The sequence below is a fragment of the Rhinolophus sinicus genome, linkage group LG15 (genome assembly GCF_036562045.2).
Source record: "Rhinolophus sinicus isolate RSC01 linkage group LG15, ASM3656204v1, whole genome shotgun sequence".
In the NCBI taxonomy this organism is placed as follows: domain Eukaryota; kingdom Metazoa; phylum Chordata; class Mammalia; order Chiroptera; family Rhinolophidae; genus Rhinolophus; species Rhinolophus sinicus.
In genome coordinates, this window is record NC_133764.1 from 44,617,938 (window position 1) to 44,635,862 (window position 17,925).

Below are 17,925 nucleotides of genomic sequence, written 5' to 3' on the forward strand. Positions count from 1 at the left end.
AAGATATTGGGGATGAATGTTCTAATTCTTAATCTGAGTGGTGGCTACACAGTATTGTTCTTCAAACTGTACATACACAACTTAATTATCTTTGTTAAGTATAAATATTTCATAATAAAAATTAATTGAAACAATAAAAGGTCTGGTAAAAACTGTTAACAGTAACTCTTTGATTTTGAGAATATAGGTGGATTTCTCTTTCCCTCTCAATTCTGCTATATTTTTCAAGATTTCTAGACTGTCTATTATATTTTTATAACAAACTCTTTTAAAAAGTCAAATAACTATTCAAATGAATCATCCCAGAATACCTTTACAAGCCAAATAGGGAATACTTTTGGGTCATCTGCTGTCCCAAGATTTGATACAGCCAGAAATTCTCCTTCCATTAGCAGCCAGGGTTGAGGATTAACTGCAACTCACCCTGATCAATCCCGGATGTGGCTTGACTTTAGCTAAAGGTTGATTAATTATACATGGATTCATAATAAACTGAGATGGTATGTGCTGAAACTTAGGACCAGCATGGTAAACAACAGGAAGCAAGCGCTCAGATTCACACCTTCCCAGTTCGTCCTGGATCTTGCAGACCTGGTCCTTATTTGGAGTCCTTTTTGTTTTGGAACCCTCTGAGGGAGAAGCCCATTTCTTCCTCGTCAATCTGGGAGTTTCTAGTTCTGGGATTATTTCTGTCCTTTTTTTTTAAATTAATGAATGAATGAATTTTTTAAATGATTTAAGGGAGCATTTTTTTCCACACAATGGAAAACAAACACAGGGAAGGATCCATGGTGCTTCCTTTCTCTAAGTGACTGGTTTCCATTATTTTCATCACCTAAGAGCTCCTGTATTATTTCTCCATGCGGCCAATGTTTTGAAAAATGTTGCCGATCCAAAAAATTCCATTGATCATGTAATAAAAAATTATTCTCATGTTGAGTGGCTAAGCAGAGCTTCTGCTCTACACAGTGGCAAGAGGTCCACTGAAGAAAGCAAAGGGACCTGGAAGTGGAATTTGCCTATTCAGCCTTGCCTGAAGCATGCGTCTGATTTGTGTTAGATGTTCTGGCTGAAAATAGCTCATGAATACCACTGCACCCATTACACCTTCCTTTCTTGCTTTTTAGAGCCCTAGATCTGGAGACCCCAGGGTTAGAAAAACAATCCTGAGGACCAGCTTTCCCAGTTCTAGCACTCCGCCTGGAAGAAGAACAGAAAAGAAAAGACACAGAGAGAACATTGTAAATCACGGTAAACAGGGTGGGGGGTGGGGGGTGGGAGATGAGGGTAAGGGGGATCGAATATATGGTGATGGAGGGAGAACTGACTCTGGGTGATGAACACACAATGGGATTTATAGATGATGTAATACAGAATTGTACACCTGAAATCTATGTAATTTTACTAACAATTGTCACCCCAATAAATTTAATAAAATAAAATTAAAAAAAAAAATCACGGTAAACATTCTGAGATGGGCAGTATCATTGTTTCTACTTTTTAGGTCAGCTATGCTGGGATAAGTAACAAAATCAGGATTCCAACCCAAATGTACCTGGACCCCAAATCCTGTCTCTTGCCTTTATACCAGGGGAGCATTTAAAAATCCCAATGCAACCCACGCGTACATCACAATTTATTTTATACAAAGGTGGAAAGACAACTCAAGGATAATCTTGTCAATAAATGGTGCTGGAACAACTGGACATTCATATGCAAAGAAATAAATTCCGTTCCATACTCCATGCTATATACAAAAATTAACTCAGTCATTTACCTAAATGTAATCATTTAGGTCATATAACTGTAAGTCTAAAACCTTTGTGACCTCAGGTTAGGCAAAGATATCTTAGATATGACACCAAAACAAAACTCATAAAAAGCTGAATTCATAAATTGGGCTTCATCAAAAACAAAAAACTTCTGTTCCTCAAAAGATAATGTTAAGAGAATGAAAAGACAAGTCACTGACTAGGAGAAAATATTTGTAAATCATATATCTGATGAAGGACTTGTACCCAAAATTCTCAAAACTCAATAGCAAGAAAACAAACAACCCACCCCCACAAAATAAAAGGGCAAAAAATTTAAAGACATTTCACCAAAGAAGATATACAGATGGCAAACAAGCCCATGAAAAAATATTCAATATCATTAGTGATCAAAGAAATGCAAATTAAAATCACAATGAGATACCACATTATACATTTTAGAGTGGCTAAAATTGAAAAAGACTGACCATACCCAGTTTTGGCAAGGCTGTGCAGGAACTGGAACTTTCATACAGCTGGTGAGAATGTAAAATGTTACAACCACTTTGGAAAACAGTTTGGCCGTTTCTTAAAAAGTTGAACAGACCTCAATACTAGATATTTACCCAAGAAAGAGAAAAGCATATGTCCATACAAAGACTTGTCCACAAATGTTCATAGCAGCTTAATTTGTAATAGCCAAAAACTGGAAACAAACCTAAATGTCCATCAACAGGTGAATGGACAAACAAACTGTAATATATTCATACGATGGAAGAATACTACTCAGCAATAAAAAAGAATGAACTATTGATCATACTACAATATGATTGGATCTCAAAATAAGTATACTGAATGAAAGAAGCCAAACACAAAAGAGTGTATACTGTATGATTCCATTTATATACATTTCTAGAAAATGCAGGCTAATCTACAGTGACAGAAAACAGGTCAGTGGTAGGGAGGGGAGTAAGTGGTAGGAGAGAGGGGCTCCAGGACACCTGGGGATGGTAAATAGTTCACTACCTTAATTGCAGTGATAGTTTCATGGGAGAGGATGTGTCAAAACATTAAATTTGGAGTCCTTTTGTTTTCAGTTAATTATTTTTGTTTGCAGTTAATTATTCCAGTTATACCTCAATAATGCTGTTTTTAAAAATCCCAACACTGTGCAGGGAGTGGGTGAATTGGAAAAATAACCATTTTCTATCATCATAGTAAAGATGGGTTCAAAGAAAAATCATCAATTATTGTTAAATAAACCTAAGTAAGAGTGGAGAAGTCTGATGAGGAAAAAGGTATTTATATTGTCTAAAAGTGTCTCCCTGTACATGGCTTGTTCATTATAAGGATAAAAATAGTAACTATACAGTCGGATCATCCAAAACTTTGGGTGATCAAAATTATCATCAATCATAGGCAGGTAGACATCTGTTCCTCTATGTTCAGTACCCTGAAAAGGACACAGCTTCGTTTTTCTAGTATTCTGGCCAGGATGCATAGCCTGAACCTAATTTGGAAGAAATATCAGACAAACCCAAATTGAGAAACATCCTATAACATAACTGGTCTGTGCTCTTAAAAATGTCAGTATCATGAAAGACAAAGAAAGACTGAGCAGGTGAGTAAAGGAGAATAAAGACGTGACAATTAAATGCAATACATGATCCTGGGCTGTATCTAATAATGGAGGGGAAATACCCAAAAGAACATTATTGGGATAGAAAAAAATTGTAATATGGACTTATAGGTGTTATATCAATTGTTACATTTCTTGAATTTGATAATTGTACATTTCTTGAATTTTGATAATTGTGGTTATATAAGTGAATATTTTTGTTCTTAGTAAGTATACATGGAAATATTAAGTGGTAAATAAACATGATGCAAGTAATCTACTCTCAAATGTTGAGAGGATAGATAGATAATAGAACGATACAACAAAAATGGCAAGATGTTAAAACTTGTTGAATCCATGGGTATATTGGAGTTGTCTATTATTTTTACAACTTCCCTGTAAGTTTTAAATTATTCCAAAATGAGAAGTTTTTAAAATCTCCAGACTAATGACTCTGGAAATAGCACTGAGGCATTGGGATTTTAAAAAGCTTTTCAGGTAGGTTTGCTAGATTTGGCAAATAACAGTACAGGACGCTTAGTTAAATTTGAGTTTCAGATAAACAACAATTTTAAAACTTTTTTTTAGTATAAGCATGTCCCATGTAGTATTTGCTTGCTAACCAGCAAGTACCCCCTCAGAATGTAACTCATTCTGACCTCTGTACTCTACTGGTCTTTGTGGAAAATCAGAAAAATTACTAGCTTTATCTATCTTCAGTATCTAAAATCATCTCAGTTCCCACTCCTGCACAGAGGAGACTGAGATAAATAGATATTGAACGGCCGAGTTTATGACAGTGAAAAGAAATGTTTAATGAACTTAGCATCTTCTATAATAATGACAGTGATGGTCAATATTTTTTAGGGCTGATGACATATGGTAGCCAACCTCTAAGGTGACCCCCAATGATCTCTGCCTCCTGTGTAGTCCCTCCCACATTGTACCAGGGTTGGTCTGTGTGACCAATAGCATATTTGTATAGTTGAAGTGATGGGCTGTCACCTCTGGATTTAAATCTTAAAAGACATTTAGGCTTTCATCGTGGTCCATACCCTTGCTCTGGGGAAGAAGCCACGTGGTGAGCAGCCCTGTGGGGAGACCCACATGGTGAGGAATTGAAGCTCTCAGCCTCCATGCGTAAGACTGAGCTAAAAAGGTGGTCTACAGTGCGGGAGGGGCTCGCTGAGATTGCAGCTCAGCTGACAGCTCCCTGAGACTCGGTGAGAGACCCTGAGCCAGAACCACCCGCTACACCACTCCCAGATTCCTGAGCCTCCGAAACAGATAATAAATGTCCCTCGTTTTAAGCTGCTACAATTTGGAGTAATTTGTTATGCTACAAAAGAAAAGTAACGTATCAAGATGTAATATAACACAGTGTATCTATCTTCTAAGTATACATGATTCCCAGATCAATTTTTTGAGGCAGGAACTATTACCTCCCTCCTTTTACAGAAAGGCAAACCGAAGCACAGGGACGGTAAGCTGCTTTAATCACCCTCCTAGTCAGCAGAGGTGGATCAGTCTCCAAAGCCTTCACCCCTAATATGGAATTTCACAGCCTTCCATGTCCCAGGTGCTGGGCTGAGTCAGCCTGGCTTTATTATTTCATCTTATTTAATTCTCATCATAGAGTGAGATGGAGGAGATCATTCCAGAGAAAACTACCAGCCCACACTCTCGCAGCATGCCTTCAAATTAACAAGACACTAACTTCACACTTACCTATGAGGTAGGCAGGGCAGATTTGTGTTCTTATCCCCAGTTTAAAGATGGCCAAGCTAAGGCTTAGAGTGGATAAGGGCTTTGCCCAAAGCTGAGCATAACTCAGGAGTGGTGCCTGGGTGGGTGGGTGGCGCTGGGGTTTGAATCCTCCTCCTTCTCTCTCTTCACCCCACCGGGCGACTCCCTAATCTAATTAACGGGGTGGGGGGTGGGGAATGTTTTCTGAAGTTGCAGAAGGCCTTCCCCATACCCAGCGCAGGAATGTGTATGTGTGTCTTGGGAGTTCATTGGGGACCCTAGAAACTGCTCCACTGGGGACCCTGAAACTGTTCCATCCTTCATATCCCCTTGCAAGGAAAAGGAAGGGAAAGCCCTCCCTTCTTACTCCTCTCTTCCTTTCCCTCGGATGTGCTCCCAACTAGAAGAGCTCAGGAATGCTGCCCAGCCCTTCGGCCTTTTATCCCAAATGTATCACCAGTTCTTTCCTTCCCCACAATGAGAACTTTGTGAATACGCCCCCAGCTCTAACTGTGCACTGCTCTTCTCCTCCCATGGATTAGGCTGCAACTACTAAGCACCGAGCTCTTTTTCTTGACAAACAAAAGCAAACAAAACAGCCTTTGAAAATAGCAAGAGGGATTGAGGGTAGAACTGAGAGGGAACTTCCAAACTGACCCCTGTAGCAGATGGCCGAAAGAAGCTGTAGGTAGTATATTCTTTCTTGACGATCCTTCTGGAAAGTTGGATCTTCCATGAGTGGTAGTGGGGCTGGTATGGGAAAAAATGTTTGGGACCATGACTATGTGATGTGTTTGGGGAGGAAAGGCTACAGGTAGTCCTTCTAGGAATCAGGATGGACCAGATCAGTTTGTGAGGGTTCATGTTCTTGTCTCTTCTACAGGAGAGAATAAATCTGCCACCTATTGTAAGAGAGATCAGAGAGGGGTGTCCGCTCTCTGAGTCAGCCAGGGAGCATCAAGACCAAGTGAACTTCAAAAGCAGACTCCACGGCAGGGAGACTGAAGCCAGCCTTCTGAGTCACCCTCGCCTGGCTGCAGAGCTCGGCCTGGAATGTCTACAGTGGTCCTGTCAGCCTGGGGGGTGATGACTCACCATCTTGAGCTGGAAGAGCCAGCAAGTCCCAAAGGCTCTCCTGCTGTTCCAGTTCTCATTCCTGGGGCCTCGATTCAGAAGCCAGGAGGGTCTGGAGAGCAGGAGCCTGGGTTCTCTTGCAGCAGTACTGCCGTCACTCCGTCACCACACAGACTCCCTGACTTCCAGGACTCCTCAGACATTTCCCAAACCATGCCCCACAACGCTCTCCACCTGTCTGGGCCATCAGCCTTTGTATCTGGGCTTTGGGCCAGTTGGGGGTGTTCTCCTGCCTTCCCATCCCTCGTGTCCTCTCTGACCCCTCACATCATGGAAATTCTCCACTGTGGACTGGGGCTCTGCCCCCTCCTGAGCTTCCCCTCCCCACCCTACCCTTGTACTGCACTGGATTCTGCACACCAGGGCACTTTTCATGGCGGCACGGACTGGCTGACCAAGGCACCAGTGGGATTTCCTGAACTATTTTGATCAAGTCCAGCTTCCCAAGGCCATTGTTGCCATTCCTGAGCCTCCCAATACGCCTTGTGGGGGACCTGTGGGTTCCCTGGGAGTTTGGCATTTTCTCTGATCTCCACATCCCTCCTTCCCCCAGGGCCCTGGCCACATTCTTCCTAGTCTGTCCACTGCATGGCATGAGAACCAGAGATCAAAAGGAAACAAGGAGAGGAGCTGCAGAGAGTTCCCCTCCAAGAGGGGTAGGTGGGGACTTAAAGCACAATTGGCCGTCAGAGCAGCCCACCCCCCAAAACAAATCCATAGAGCCCCAGGCAGGGGCTCAGGACTGCCAGGACCCACCACAGAATCTTCTTTACTGTGGTTTGGCATCAGACTTAGGGATCCCAGGGAATGATGTCCACCCTTCTTGCACACCTTCTGCCTCCAGGGTTTTGACGTAAACCCTTCTGAGCCCATTAACTGTATTGCTCAACAGGAAGCAGGATCACAACCAGCCCCCAACATCCCCTTTGGAGGCCAAATCTGAATGGATCTCTAATCTCTACCCGCTGAGAGCTAGGAGATGGAATTTGGAGAGCCTGCCCGGAGAGAAGCTTTTCTACATGGTGAAAAATGGGTGGTGTGCGGGCGAGGTCTCTAGGAAGCAGAGGTGAATTGCCCTCCTACTCTGGTTGCCTCTCATCCCACACAAGCACTTAATTTCATGCTGGAGCTGATCCCAGGCTGGGGAGTTCACCTGGAAAGGAAAGTGGCCTTTATTAGGCCCCGGAGCTATCCTGTTTCCCTGAAAATAAGACCTAGCAGGACAATCAGCTCTAATGCGTCTTTTGGAGCAAAAATTAATATAAGACCCAGTATATTTTATATTATAGTTATTATATTATATTATATAAGACCAGGTCTTGTGTTATAGTAAAATAAGACTGGGTCTTATACTAGTTTTTGCTCCAAAAGACACATTAGAGCTGATTGTCCGGCTAGGTCTTATTTTCGGGGAAACATGGTAATAGGCAGAACATGAACTTGGTTGTTTATGGTTGAAAGTACCCAGGACAAGTGGAGAAGGGAGAGCCTGGGAAGGAGGCATTGGGAGTCCACCAAAAATGCAGTCTGTGCTTTATGCCTTCTAGACTGAGAGCCACTGTACTAAGTACTAAATACTTGTAGGAAGGCAAAGGGAGCAGCACCCAAGTGAGTCTCCAGTCTGAGGGGCAGACACAGCCCTTAGCCTCAGGAAGCCTCTGTAGGATGGAGAAGATGTAGCCCCTGGCTCACACCCCTGCTCTCAGAGAGCCCCCAGTCTGATCCAGGAGACGAAGTCCTTGCCCTGGAGAGCCCTCCAGTCTGACAGGCAAAACATGACCTCGGGTCCCCAGAGACAGGACCACCGATTTCTCTTATATAGGACAGTAGTGCATTTGAAGAGAGAGGATTAGATCTCATAAATCTTTACAGATAAATAGAGTTGTAGCTGCCCCACCTTCTTTTGAGTTCCCAAGATGTAAATGTGCCTCTTTTCCCTACTCTATTCTGCTCCTAAGAAGGACAGCTTGAGTGTAAGTTCTCAGTTCATCTGTTACCCCAGGGAACCTCCACCCTTCACGTTCCCTCAACCCTCTGCCCTCTCTTTCTTCAGCTTTTTCCACAGCCGGCTGGGACCACCCCCTAGATATCACAATGGGGACATTGCCACATTGCCAACGCTATGGGCCGCTAGCCAGAGCTGAGGGTCAAATGAATGCAGCCCTGCTCACTCCCACCCAGAAGTCGCCTATTGCCTATGGGAGCGTCTTGCTCCCCCAGTTAGTACCACCCTACCCAAGTCTGCCCTCACTGAGGGCATCCTTTCTAAAAGAAGAGAGAGACAGGAGAATACTGAGCCCTGTGCCCAGAAGGGAGGAGGGGGAAGAAGAAAAGGGGCACTTAAGGTACCCTACCCACAGGCAGGCCCCAGACAACGGCTGGAAATACCCAAATGTTAATCACCAATTAGCACAGTTCAGGTGGAAAGGGAAACTTTATTACGTGTAAAATGGACTTAATGTGGCGGGAGCTGTGCACTTAATTTCTTGAGATAAGATGCTTTTAGGCTAATCAGCGGGTCTGTGATGCCTGGATATAAAGGAGCTACAGCAGATTTTTCTTGAGGCAGGTTCCAAAGGGCCAGAAGGTAGGAGGAAGACATCCCCGCCCTGACCTTCTTCTGGAAGAGCCAGAAAAGGAATCTGGTAAGAGAGCAGCTGGGACAGGGGACGGACAGACACTGGAGAGAAGTGGACTGGGCACCCCTGAGATGCTCAGAACCCTTGCATCTCACCTTCTTTTCCTCACAAGAAATAAGCAGTTGGCTCTGAGGGTTCCTTTAACTCCGAGGTGACGCAGGCAGGAAGATGAAGTCTCGCAGCCTGCTCATCTCCAGTCTAGCTTTGGTTTTGGGGCTTGGGAGGAAGGTTCCTTACTGCTATTCAGCTCTGCTGAAGACCCCCTGGGGCAAGCTCTCGGTAGAAGGGTCAGACTTCAGCAAGAACTTTCCTGAGTCGTGATAGAAAAGCCTGGCAGAGGAGAATGGGATGGTTCTACATGTGGTTTTCACTTAGGGCAAGAGGCTATGATGATTTAGGTGACAGACAATCTGAGAGCTGGAAAGCCAGCTGGTATGAACTTTGGAGGGCTCTGAGGGGAGAATCTTGCCAAACCACATGCCTGTGATGTCTAGCCATTGGAACCGGGAAGGGGGGCTGCCCAAGCACACGAGTCTTTTCTGCTTTCTTCTGCCTGGATCTCTCCCCCATTGCCCTCTCAGACTCTACTTAAAAACAACAACAACAAAAAGAAGGTCCACCTCTTGGCCAGATTGCATGTTCCTTCTAGTTACCAACACCTCTAACGCTCAGTACCCTTCACCCTCCCCAAGATGCTGCTCCAGCCTCTTAGAAAAGCCCCCAACCTCAGGGCCCAGTGTGGCCCAGCTTTCAGAACCCCCACAGGCTCTGAGGTACACCAGCAGTGCCTTGCCACACCGGCTGCTCCCTCAGCGCAGTGCTTCCGCCTCATCCTGGTCCTTTTCTCTTAGCTCAGGAAATAGTCCTTGGAAGATGGTGGCCATGAAGACATCTCTGCTGCTGGTGTCGCTGCTCCTGGCAGTGGTGTTAGGACAGACGGAAGAGGGTCACTCCAGGTAGGGGTGAGAAGGGCAGGGGAAGGGGCTGGGGAGATGACTGGGTTCTGGTTTTCAAGGGGGAGGTGAGAAAGGGAAGAACCTCAGGCTACGATGAAAGAAGCTCGAGGGAAAAACCTGCCAGCAGTCAGAATGCAAAGCAAGAACAGTACCAGAGAGTACTTATGAGCTACTGTTGCAGCAGGAGAGACTGTGGTTAGATCTCTGGGAGGACTTCTCCGTTGCCAAGGGTCTGAAGTAGATGACAGTATCTCCCTTCCTAATGAAATCCTTCACCATTCATTTATGTGTGCATTGGATCCAATTTTATAGAGGGCTCAGAGGATTTCTGTGGAGTGGTCCATGAAGGCCTCCCGCCCTCATGGAGTGTATAGACCCAAGGGGAAAACAGACAAAGAACCACCTCGCCGCTTTGCAAACTGTCACAATTACTGTGAGGAAAATCAGAATATTAGGAGGGAATATAGCAAGGGGCTTCGTATTTTGGGGAACCAAGAGAGACTTGTCTGAGTAAAGAATTGGGTCTTCTCAGATGCAAGGATAAGCCACATGCCTGTGTAAATTCATCGATGTGAACTTGAGGCATGGCTGTCAGAGACATGTACAAGGAGAGGCAAGGTCAGGTAGAAGTTAACATAGACCCGGGCCAGGCTGCCCACCTAAGCTGTGTGCTAAATTAATCTCTCTGCACCCTGGTTTCCTTATTCACAAAAAGAGGTGTAAATGGTGTCTACCTAAACTAATATAATAGTGAATGTCAATTGCAATTGGAAAAAAAATTAAAAACCAATAAGGGTGTTGTGAAGATTAAATGAGTGTATGTATTAAAGGTTTTCAGGGGCCGTGACTCAGTAAGCGCTATGATAAAAGAGCTCACTAGCTAGTGCTCACTGGGAACCCAAGACCTGAATCAGGTAGGGCCAGGGCAAGAGGGGTATCGGAAGGAGCTGTGATTCAGTCCTTTGGGACAGGAGACCCCTCCCCATCCCTCTTTGCCCAGAAGCCAGAGCCACACACTGAGGATGCAGGGAGTGGGCCCTAAGCTGAGGATAAAGTCCCTGGAGCTTGATGCATGGACAAGAGGGGGGTTCTCTACAAAAGCAGACTCCCAAATAACGAGCTGGCTCCTTTTCAGAGGTTGGCCTCCTGTCAGCGACAAACATGTATGCTGGCATTGTGATCCCCTGCACTCCATCCATGGCTTCCTGGTTTCTCTCTCCCCCATCCCTGCCCCTCAGATTCCACACTAAGGCTAGCAGCTCCCACCCTCGAGGCCGCAGGTATGCCGAGGGGACCTTCATCAGTGACTACAGCATTGCCATGGACAAGATCCGCCAACAAGATTTTGTGAATTGGCTGCTGGCGCAGAAGGGGAAGAAGAATACGTGAGTTCCCCTTGCCCAGCTCTACCTTCCGATGTTCAGGTCAGGTGTCCATTGTGGCCACACAGCCGTGGAATGCACACTCCAGGTGGCGCCTTTCACCCAGGCGACGATGGGCAGCTGAACATCATGGCGGCCCTGGTTTGGGAAGCAGTCCAGTCTAGGGGCAGGACTAGGGCAATTTCCAATTCTTTTCTTCTAAGGGGAGAGGGTGGACAAGATGTGTTGGGCTCACAGAGGATCCCCAGGGATTGGGGATAAAGGCAATGGAGCTGAACTGCTGCCAATGACTTTTTGGTGGTGGCCACTTCAGACTTCGGGAATAGGATAAACTGCCCTCATCCTACTTCCTTCTCTTTGCCAAATCTCTGTCCCTGCCCTCGCCGTTTGGTCAGCATGGTAGATTCTGAAAAGTTGTTCACTAGCAGCTGAAGACGAGTAGTGGGGAGGTTGACTGGAGAAGGAGGTACCTTCTGCTCCTTGGGTTGAGGGACCAACAGATTCCAGCATCTATGGACTGGGGAACATCTGGCATGGCCCCCAACCCCACTCACGCCCTAATCTTTATCTTACCAGCTGGAAACACAACATCACCCAGAGGGAGGCCCAGGTCCTAGAGCTGGCCCATCAATCTAACAGGAAGAAGGAGACCAGAGAGCAGCAGGGGTGAGTCAGCCCACAGGCAAAGGGGGGTTGTGGGGCCTCCTGACCCACCCCCATCTCATTGTTCCCTCTCTCAGACTCCGGAGCAGGGCCAGGCCCCAGATAAGCATCCCCTTCCACTCCGAGTTCAAAGAGGGGTCTTCACTGAACTCTTGGAGGTCAGCCCAAGCTTAAGGGAGAAGCCTGGGACGCATGGGGGCAGGGCTCCTGGGAGGGGCTTGGGGGGGCCAGGGTTTCTAAGATTGATGACTTAGTGTGCAGAGTCACTGAGTCAAGGAGAGGGGGCCACGAAAGAGACCTCGGGAACTGGCTTCCCCGCTTCTCCCTGCCACACTTCAGGAAGGCTATTTGTGGAACAGGGACTGAACGAAGGCCAGTCCCCTGAAATCAGTTACTCCCTGTCTGAGGAAGCTGAGGAATCTATGGCACCGATCATTCTGAAGCGTGAATGTTCCCAAAATAATCTCTTGGGGTTTTGTAATGGATTCTGGGATACTTGTAGAGGTGGAGGGGTGGGATGTCTCCCACCAGAATTCTGTTTGGCTTTCCCTTGTATTGAAGAGACTGCAAGAGGCAGATCAGGGTGGAGCTCTGAAAGCTGAGGTAACTGGCAGGCAGCTGTGTTGACTCCCTCTCCCCACCCCCCAGCCCCCCTGGAAACCCCAGTGCCTGTATTTACTCTCTCTGGGTGGGGCCCAGGCCAAAGCAGCCTGCCTGAGGTTTTCTCCTTTGTAGCTCCCTACCCAAGAACCCCAGTGATGAAGATTTGCCAAAGGACTTACTGATTCCAGAGCTGCTGGCCTGGATGGTGGATCAGATGGAGCGCTGCAGGCTCAGGTGGCGGAGTTTGGTGGCTCTGGGTGTCTAGCATAGTGGTCATAAGTTTGAGCTTTGCAGTCAGACACTGGTTCAGACCTTCACCCCAACACACTCTGGCAAGTTCTTAGACTCTGAACCTCCGTGTTTTCATGAAAATCAGGGTTATTGAAACCACTTTGTGGGGTTATTGTGGGGTTTAAATAAAATAATGCAAGGAAAGAGCTGAGAGCAACACCTGTGGAGTAATAAGATTTCAGTAATGCTGGCAGCTATTATTACTGCTTGCACTTCTTTCTCAGCCTCCTGCCCGTGAGATGCTGCTCTCACCTCCCCGCCCACACAAGCTGAGCTGCCCATACTATTCTCAGCTTTCCCTCTGTATCCTTGTGCCATGCCATCTTCCTGGCGATGGAACCCCTATAGTTGGTTGCATGTGGCCCTTCTCCATAGCTGCTGCTGGTCTCAATGGGCCTTCAATCCACCTCACTTGCTATGAAGACCTTCAATCTATTATGTCCTAGAAACGAGGTATGGCTACATACCATGGAGAGACCCATCCACCTAAAGGGTGAGACAGGACACTCATTGAGAATGCAGACATCGAGGCACAGCAACCAAAATATATTGAGACTTTAATGCTGGGAAGCTAGGGAGAGATTGAGGGAACAAATCTGGGAAGGCTTCCGGTAAGAGAGAAATATGCCCAGAACAATAGAGAAGAGAGTATGAGAAAATCTCCATAGGAAGGTGGGTAACACTCTCTGTGCTTTTTTGAATCATTTTGATTACTAATTATTAAAAAGCTAATTTGGAGGTTGGAGCAGTTAAAGTATGGCTGGGAGCCAGGATAAATTTACTTTGCTGACTCCAAGCTGCTAATGACCCTCCTCTCCACCATTTCCCCTCCTCTCTCTACTCGCTGCAGGTTTCAGTGACTCTGACTAAACCCAGCTCAGGACTGGACTCTGCCCTTCACTTACCTCCTGCCTCAGCTCCACTCCTGGGTACCCTAGAGAAGCCAAACCAATAAATTTTAAGCTGAAATAAATCTTTGTACCCATTGTCAAAACATATTCAAATGTCTACTCAGCACTAACAATGTATGTTTGTCTGTGTGTGCGTGCCACCCTATGTAAAGGATATGCGGCTCTTACCCATCTGTTAATTCATCTATTTATTCTGCACTTACCGGAAACTTAACATAAGCAGGAACTGTGCTAAACACTGAGTATACAGCATTGAAGAAAACAGACATAATCCTTGTTCCTGAGACGTTTACAGTCTAGTGATGAAGACAGTCCTTAACCTTTAAACACACAAACACGTTAATAATCACATAACATGCTAAGTTATGTGAAGAAAGATGAGGGTGCTATGAGAGAGGACAGAGAAATCTTATCTAGATGGAATGGGGAGTCAGGAGGGCCTCTCTGAAAAATGATATTTAAGCTGAATAAGATTTGATGGATAAAACGGACAAAGGATGAGGGGAGCCTTAATAAATATTAACCAGTGTTATTATGATACAGTGAAATGGGCAACGGGAAAAATAGCACAAGTGGAGGTTGGACAGGTGGGCAGAGAAAGGGCCATTAAAGGCCATGTTAAAGCTTTTCGATTTTATCCTCAGTGCAAGGGCAAGTCTGAGGAGGGGCAGGTCAGGAGACCTACTTGCATTCCAAAACAATCATACCGATGAGAGTAAGAATTGCACTGAGATGAACAGGGATGAAAGTAGAAGAGGAAGACCAGTAAGAGGCTCTGCAGGATTCCAGGTTTACAGTAGGGTGATAGTAGTGGGGGTGAAGGGAAGTGGGCAAACCCAATTTGTCCCAAAGTCAATATCTTTATCTTCCAGTGTGCAAAGCCTTCCTCATCTCAGTCTGCTGCGTCCTTCCAATGCCCTGCGTCCTCAGAAGTACCTCCTCCCCCGTCTTGGCTCATCTTTGACTGGAATGTCCTCCCTTCTCCTCTTTGATTTAGTTATATTTTAGTAGACTAGAGTCAAACACCTAGATTCAAACCACTTACTAGGTCTGTGACTTGGCAAGTTAGTTTCTCTCTCGCTGAAGCTCAGTTTCCTATCTGTAAAAAGATTATAAAAGGTACCCACCTCGGGCGGCCGCATGGCTCAGTTGGTTAGAGCGCGAGCTATGAACAACACGGTTGCTGGTTCGATTCCCACGTGGGCCAGTGAGCTGAGCCCTCCACAACTAGATTGAAGACAACGAGCTGCCGCTGAGCTTCTAGAGGGGTGGTGGGATGGCTCAGTTGGTTAGAGTGCGAACTCTCAACAAGGATGCCGGATTGAAAATGGTGACTGAACTGCACCCTCCACAACTAGACTGAAGGACAATGACTTGGAGCTGATGGGCCCTGGAGAAACACACTGCTCCCCAATATTCCCTAATAAAATTAATTTTAAAAAAGTACCCACCTCATAGGATTGAAGTAAATATTAAATAATGCCTGGCACAAAGTAAGTGGTCAATAAAAGTTAACTTTTGTTATTATTATTCACACACAGAAACCTCACTTTAAAAATAAAAGGGTATTAATTTAAGATCAGAGAGTGGCAAGCTGGATGGCTGCAGGGCTCGGCCAGTAACAGAAATGAGCAAAGTGGGGAGGGTGTAAAACAATGGGAAGGACAGGGACTGTGAAAATGGAAGAGACATGCTCGCTGAAAAGCATTCTGGGGCCCAAACAAAACGCTTTTGAGAGCTGAATTTGCCTGAGGGCTGCCAGTTTGATCTCTCCCAGCTCTGACATATTTGGTTTCCTCTCCTCTAAACACCTGGCGTTCTGAGAGTGTGTACCACACAGTTTAGAGCATGCCTTTGCTCAGAGGATATACTTTAGTGATTTTCCATGATATAACTGATTGTCTTGGAGAGATGTCTGGATCTGTATTTCTGGCGTCTTGGGTGTCTCTGGAGGTCACTGAATTAGAAAGGATTATTTTTTAAAAATGTGCACAATGTTCTTACTATGGGGCAGGCATTGTACTCAGTTCTTTATAAACAGTTTTTTCAACATTCAAATTTATAAACATCATTTTAAAAAGTCACGGTGATCTCATTTAAAGCTTCATCACAACCCTTTAAGATCATTATAACATAACAGCTGTTCACCATGCCTCCAGGAGGCAGAGCCCATGTTCTTAGCCACCTTGCCACAGGCCAGCTGACTCACTTAAAGTAAGTGAGGGCATCTGTGATAATCAGCCTTCAGTGGTGTACTGGAGCAGAGTGCTTCTGAGAGCCATTGTTAAATTGTCAGGAATTTTGTGAGCAGGTTGTAAAACCATTGACAACTTGAAAATGGCCATGGTCAGAGTATTTATACCGTAGAAATTGGCAAATGCTATAAATCAAAGCTCTTCCCTCCCAACCTGGAGAGGTGGTTGGTAAACATTTACCAGCACATCACTGGTCAGCATACTTTCTCTAAAATTATAAAGAACAAATGTGTCTGAATAAGGAACTGAGCATGTCTGCTTGAGGGTGGCACTGAAGTTTGTCAAGGGCCAACGTGTATACCTACGGGAATGAGTATGTATATGTGCATTTGTGGATATGAATAGTTAAATCTGAGGTGAGGAGTGTGAGTGAGGGATCAGTGTGAGTACCTTAAGAGGTCTTACAGTGTGAGTCAAAAAGTGAGAAATGAAGCAGGTATATCTAGATGGTGTCAGTGAGAACCTAAGGGACCAAGTTGTTGTATTAGGGTGTGGTATAGTAGGAAAATGAGGATATGAGGTCAGTGTATCAGTATGGGGTTAGTGTATTTTTCACAGAAAGGTAGATAGATATATTGTAGGAGGTCACTGTGTATGAGAGGGGGTCTGAAAAGGCTAGTATGTGTTGGAGGGGACAAATCTGTGTCTGAGAAAGTTTGTGTCTAAGGGGGCTTATGCTCTCTGAGCTTAATGTCTGAGAATGTGTATGACAATGAATCTGAAGGTAAGACTATGATTCTATTCTGCTTCAAATAACAGAAAAACACAAAACAACAGTGGCCTTGGCAAGATAGAACATTATTTCTCTTTCTCGTGAACATCCAGAGTGAGGCAGCCCAGGGGTGGTGGGACAGCTCTGCTCCACAAAATCTTCAGGGACCCAGGCTCATAGGGCTCATGGCTCCATCATCCCTTAAGGCTAAAAATAGCAACTAAATATCCTGGTACCAATCTCTGCTCCTATCCTCTTATTATCTTTTTACTCAAAACCTCTTTGGTAGCATTAGTCATAGTCATGATTTCACCTTGATCTGTAGCCCAGCCCAGCCCTTTCTGCAGAATTTTATAACAGTACATCCAAATGACAATTGGCTCTCTCTCCTGTGATGACCCACAGACCTCAATTTCCACATGTTCAAAACTACTCTTAATTATTTCTGCAACTTCACGCTGTGGTTGCCCCCTCCCCCAGTGGCACACACTGTTGCCCAAGCCAGAAAACTGAGCATCCTGCTGACTTTTCCCACCCATTCTGCCCCATCTAAACAGTTTTACCATTCTACCTTCTTAATGTCTCCTGAATTCATACCATTCTTTCTATCCTTACTGTCACTATCTTAGTGCTAGCCCTCACCATTTCTAGTTTAGATTGCTAAAAGTGACTCAAGTCTAGGTTGCCACAAATTCTAAAATAAACACAAATTGATATTACTCACTGACTTAACTCTCCATTAGCTCCTCCTTTGACTCAGTAATGGAAGTCACCTACTGAATTGAACACACAGGTGACTATAACCACCCCAGATCTGATGAGTAATAATCGTAGCTGATATTTACTTATGTGCCACGCATTACACTAAATGCTTTGTTAGATATTTTATCACGTAATCCTCACAACTTCATGAGTAGGTATTACTCTTTCACAACTGTGGAAACTGGAACACAAGAGATTAAGGAATTTGCCTCAAGTTACTGGACCATATGTAGTGGAAGTGAGCTATGGAGCCAGACAATGTCATTCCAGAGTCCAAGTTCTTAACTGTAAAGCCTTCACCAGTCAGAATTCCAGCGTGTGACTCGCACAAGTAAGCTCCGTTGGTGTAGAGTGCATTCTGGTTTGTGCTCTACATGGAGCCCAACTCCACGCCTAGCACCTAGTAGGAGGCCCATGAGCACTAGTGGCTGTGGTGGCGATGGAGGGGCAGTGATGAAAACGTAAGCAGGTCCGAGGCGTCCACTTGGGTGGGGAGCGCGGG

The 17,925-nt window shown here is 45.3% G+C and overlaps 1 protein-coding gene across 1 annotated transcript; it reads left to right on the forward strand.

Moving 5' to 3' along the window:
* The first annotated feature begins 9,761 nt into the window (after positions 1-9,761).
* GIP (gastric inhibitory polypeptide) lies at positions 9,762-12,757 on the forward strand. The gene is made up of 4 exons (XM_019740570.2): positions 9,762-9,844; positions 11,083-11,229; positions 11,803-11,892; positions 12,625-12,757. The coding sequence occupies exons 1-4, from the start codon at positions 9,762-9,764 to the stop codon at positions 12,755-12,757; spliced, it is 453 nt and encodes a 150-aa protein (XP_019596129.2).
* Positions 12,758-17,925: the final 5,168 nt, after the last annotated feature.